Below are 5243 nucleotides of genomic sequence, written 5' to 3'. Positions count from 1 at the left end.
GGGGCAGTCGGGGGAGGCTGAAGAGAAAACAAGAGAGAAAAGGAAAATGAAAATGAAAATGGAGAAAATGAAAACAGCTTTTTTTTCATTTTTTAATTTCCACAAAACGACAAAAATGATTTTGTTTTTGTTTTTTAAAAAAACTTGCACCAAACGCGTTTTTAAAACCCGTTTTTAATTTTTTACTTTGAAAAACGTGAAAAATGAAAATGGAAACAGAAACAAACATGTCCCTTATTTTTATGCTCTTACCTGAAAATTTACAAGTTTTTTTTTGAGTGACGGGATATACTCAAGTGTGTTTCGTTAATTCCCTTTCAAAAAAATTGTATTACTTCAATTAATATTGATAAAATAGAGAATTTTATAGTTGCGTTAGAAAAATATGCTAATAGAATAAAATGTGTTAACTTATTATATTATAATATTATATCATAATCATACCACATTAAAATATAATGAAATTCCCCTTCAAAAAAATATATAATGAAATTCAGATTTCAGATAATTAAAAACTAAATCTTATTGATTCATAATTTTTATAATATATGATACGATTTTCTTTACACAAGTTTCATATAACTTAATAGTAAATTCATATGTGATTCCATCATGAAATATAAGGTTCAAATTCTCCTAAGTCCTATCCAAGTTTTAAAAAAGGCCTCATTCATAAAGCTTTAAAAAAAATACTTATCTTACAAAAAGAGTTTTGTATTTTCAGACTTTTTAAAAGGAAAGGAAGGCGGAGACAGAGAGAGAACAAAAAAAAAGAAATGTAGAAATGTGTAGAGATTCGCGGTCCATTTTTCAAGTAAAAATAATGTCCAAATTTTGTCTCAAACGCCGAGACTGCTCAAGCATTATTATTAAAATAACAAGATTTAAACGTAAAAAAGTTGATTCTAAAAAAAAAAACGTAAAAAAGTTACAGTTTCAAATCCAAACTGTTCCTTTCTATTAAAATAACAAGATTTAAACGTAAAAAAGTTGATTCTAAAAAAAAAACGTAAAAAAGTTACAGTTTCAAATCCAAACTGTTCCTTTCTTTTAATTATTTCCGAAGACCAATTATTTTGGAAGCAAAAAAAAAAAAAACACAGTTCTTCAACAAGTAAACTCTGAACTCCAGAAAACCATCAGCTATGAGACAGTCACAGCACTCATAGCTCCTGAAACGTCGTCGTAAAGCTGGCGCTAACACTCTCTTTAGCTCTCAAGAGGCCTCTTCTTTATCGCGTAAGATTTCAGTAGAACTAATAAGAGTGTCATTGTTGTTGATACCCCAGATAGAAAATGCCCAGAAGGGTTTCTTTTGGTTTTTGCTGTTTCTTGTTTTGTTAATGGTTTTCACTTGTGTTTTTTCTTTCCTCTCTTTTTCCTGTATTTTAGACTGCACATAGAGATTTATTGGGTGTTAGTGTTTGACTTGGTTGTGGGGTTTTTATGCTTGACCCTTTTGAAGTTCAAGTTTGAATCTTTGTGCTGTAGATTTCGTAAATGTGGGTTTTTTCCCCACTATTTGCACTCTTTTTTTTTGAAATTTTATAAGTTCAAATGATGTAAGTTATGTTAAGTGTTTAATGCTTCCAAGTAGTTCCTAATTTACAAAACCTTTTTCATTTCTTTATAACAGGGCCAGTTCACTGCCGGGAATCTCCGTTTTATTCTCTTCTTCCATGGATGCAAATAATGCTTTGCCCATTTTGAGCCAACTTTTGTAATTTTCTAGAAAATTACTCTTTGTGGAAGCCAAAGTCTTGTTTGTTACCAGATCTGCTATTATCAGCCTTTTCTCTTTCCAGGATTTTAGATCATTCTATAAAGAATGGAAATTGTCACCACTAAACCCTTTAAGTCCTCCTCAAACATATCTGAAATAGTCTCCAAGTTTGCCAAGGTCTGCAAGTTGAGATCCACTGGTGTGTTTCCCTCTGAAAGCAATGGCGCGGTTGTTGAGGAAAGCAGCGATGCCACGACAGAGGAGGCAGAATGCGACGGTGTGAAGGTGCATCCCCAGCCCAGTGAACCGAAAAGCGAGGGCAATGTGTGTGGAGACGCAGAAATAGTGAAGTTGTTCGATGTTGTTTCAGCTCTGAAATTGGCTTATGTTAAGCTTCAGGAAGCTCACATTCCCTATAATCCGAAAATGATTGCAGCCGCAGATGAGCTTGTTATGGCTGAGCTCGAAGCACTCTTCAAGATCAAGCGTGCCTACAAGGAGAAGCAATTCGGGAAGTTGAAGTCGGATTCCACTCGCCTTGCTCTCCTGCAGGTGAAAACCGAAGTACAGGAGAGGCTGCTCGAAGAATTGAAGTCTAAAGTGAAAGCTAAAAACTCTGAGGTCACATGGTTGGTGGAAGAGCTCAAGGAATTGGATGTGGGAAATGCCAAACTTACTGAGAAGATTAAGCAGAAAAGTTTGGAAAGGAAGTTTGAAATTTTTTTGAACATAGGTGGTTTCCAGAAAGCTTTCACGGCTGCTTCAAAGTCAATACATGATTTCGGAAAGCCATTGATTAGCTTGATGAAAGCTTCTGGTTGGGATTTAGATCTGGCAGCAAAGTCTATTGAAGGGGAAGCTGTTTACTCAAGAAGGTCTCACAAGAAGTATGCATTTGAAGCCTACATTGCAAGGAGAATGTTTACTGGGATGTCATTGAAAAAATGTGATGCTGATTATGTAAGGAGGTTTGACGACCCGATTGATGCTTTGATCGAGGATCCCAAATCAAATTTTTCAAAATTCTGTGCGGAGAAGTACCTATTGGTTGTTCATCCAATGATGGAAGCGTCATTCTTTGGAAACCTGGATCACAGGACATTTGTGTCGAGCGGAAAGCATCCGAGGACACTATTCTACCAGATATTTGCCAGAATGGCAAAGTGGGTTTGGGTGTTACAAGGCATTGCAGGCTCATTAGATCCCAAAGCAAAAGCTTTTACTGTCAAAGGAGGCAGTGACTTCTCAGATGCTTATATGGAATCCGTGGAGGACGACAAGGAATGCGAAAATGGTTCGGTTCAAGGCCAACTCAAGCAGAGAGTTGAGTTTATGGTAATGCCTGGTTTTAAGATTGGAGAGACATTGGTGAAGTCCAGGGTTTATGTTTCCAAATTTATGGAATCATCAAATGGTAAATACTAGATGAAGGTGCTAAAACTAACTGGTAATTTAGCAGAACCTAATTGTCTCCTGTTTTGAAGATGTTAATACTTAGCTCTAGCTACTTAGAACTGTTATTGGAGCTTTTCAAACTACAGCCTGTTGAGGACCTTTGGAATTAATTCTCTAAGCTGATAGTTTGTACTTTCCAATTGTCAGTTTTATTTATTTATTTTGACAAATCTAAAGATTTTGGACTGCAAGGAACTGTTAATCTCTGTTCTGAACTGTAAATATATATCTAGTTACTAGTGGCATTTGCAATCTATTCTAGTTTTTGTTCTGTTTCTATTAGGTTGGGTGTAGTCTTATTCATTATAAGATTGTACCGATCATGGAACAAGCCAACTTGTTGTCTTCTTTGCCAACGGGTACTTAAAATAGGAGATAAGCTTCACGAATTCCCCTGAATTATGTCACTTATATCGACATGTCCCTGATTCTGTCTAAAAAATAGCACATTTCAAAGTTTGAGAGTGAATCTGGAGATATGTTATAAATCATGGGATGCAGTAAGTACGTTTTAAAGGTTGGGGGCATGCTGATACAAGTGATATACTTAAAGGAGAAATCGTAAAACTTACTCCAACAAGAAGAAAAAGAACATAAATTGAATGTCAACTTTTATCTTCATTCTTTTCTGACTTTTACAAAGAACTTTTATCATGAAAGTTATTTTTTGTTTCATATCTAATACACAAAAGTATTTAAAGGAAAAGTTGCGGGAAAGGCTGAGGAAATGAGTCACTGATTTTGCTACAAAGTTCTTTGCAACTAAAAGGTTCAATTGCAGAATCACTAGCGACTATCAACTCCATCTGTCTCAGTGGAAAACAAGTCCTTGCACAGCTCACCATAGAATCTACTTACCAAATCAATGAAAACAGGACACTTTAGGTTCTTCCAATAATAGAGAAGCTCTTCTACATCCATTAAGTCCCTTAACTTCCCTTCTTCAACGATCATCTCCACCAAGTAGTTCTCAAAACTCCTGCAGGCGTCTTCCACGTCCTCAAGACCCGAATAAGCTTCCCTTTTATCAGCCTTGTTAATCTTAACGTAAGCAGGCGTTAGAGGCGACGGAAAGAGCATTCCTTCACCGCCACTTGTCTCAGAGAAACTCTTCAGCTGCACTAATCTGTCCATCTCGCTCGTCTTCCTGCGAAAACGTAGAGCTGAAAACAATGAAGTGATTCGATTTTTCGTAGGCTTTGTGATCTTCTTGCTGTTGTTGTGAGGACGAAGTTGAAGAGATCTTATAAAGATAGGTTTCTTGAGTTTGAATTTGAAAGCGGGGAGTAATCTTCTGCATGGTTTGAGAATCTTGGATTTGAAGGAAGTTAATGCCTTCACTTTCATATCTAATGATTGGTAAGGAGAGTGGAATTGAAGGAAGAGAACAGAATGTTGGTAACTTTGTTGCCTTTTTGTTTTCTTTGGAAGAAGTGGTGGTTTCTTCAGTGTTGGTGCAACAGGAAAGAGAGAGAGAGAGAGAGATGTGTATAAAAGGAGAGGAGTTTGTGCTTTGAATTCTATGAAGAAAAGGCATAATTGGGATTTGGGTGCTAATCACGTCTTCATAAAGTGGCGTACCATGAATGTATATATATATATATATATATATATATATATATTTGGAGAGATTCGTGATTAGTTGCTGGTGTCATGGCTTCCTTGCCTTGGCAAAAAAGCCTAGCCTTATTGACTTCAAAAGGGGTGCTGCTACATGACTTTTTTCTTTTGTTTTTTTTTTTTTAAATTTGAGGGTGGAGACTTGAATATGAAATTACCGATAAGCAGCGCTTGAAACCACAACATGACCTAAGATTGAGAAGAAGAAATTGAGTCCTCAATTAAAGCGGACCAAAACAATTGAATCACAACACCTAGATTTGTACAAGCAAGAGGGTGTTATTGTGTTAAAGTAATTCCAAAATTCGTATCGATAATACATTCTAAACTAACCAAACTACCATGACGGGGTATTGGTAAATTTTCAATCCTCCTTTAAATTATTACTTTTAGCTAATTTTATAGAAGGTTTTGCAGGCTGCAGGCTATAGAAATTGTATTTATT

The 5243-nt window shown here is 35.9% G+C and overlaps 2 protein-coding genes across 2 annotated transcripts; one reads left to right on the top strand and one right to left on the bottom strand.

Moving 5' to 3' along the window:
• The first annotated feature begins 1076 nt into the window (after nt 1-1076).
• On the top strand, nt 1077-3238 carry LOC21393972 (protein GRAVITROPIC IN THE LIGHT 1). The gene is made up of 2 exons (XM_010110188.2): nt 1077-1239; nt 1637-3238. The coding sequence occupies exon 2, from the start codon at nt 1829-1831 to the stop codon at nt 3146-3148; it is 1320 nt and encodes a 439-aa protein (XP_010108490.1). The 5' UTR covers nt 1077-1239; nt 1637-1828; the 3' UTR covers nt 3149-3238.
• A 619-nt stretch (nt 3239-3857) lies between these two features.
• On the bottom strand, nt 3858-4525 carry LOC21393971 (transcription repressor OFP17). Its single transcript, XM_010110187.2, has one exon. It carries the CDS (start codon nt 4523-4525, stop codon nt 3965-3967), a length of 561 nt encoding a protein of 186 aa, XP_010108489.1. The 3' UTR covers nt 3858-3964.
• Between the last annotated feature and the right edge of the window lie 718 nt (nt 4526-5243).

This window comes from Morus notabilis, unplaced genomic scaffold (genome assembly GCF_000414095.1).
Source record: "Morus notabilis unplaced genomic scaffold, ASM41409v2 Scaffold695, whole genome shotgun sequence".
Taxonomy (NCBI): domain Eukaryota; kingdom Viridiplantae; phylum Streptophyta; class Magnoliopsida; order Rosales; family Moraceae; genus Morus; species Morus notabilis.
The sequence above is the reverse complement of the archived record's forward strand: the minus strand, read 5'-3'. Positions and strand labels throughout refer to the sequence as shown.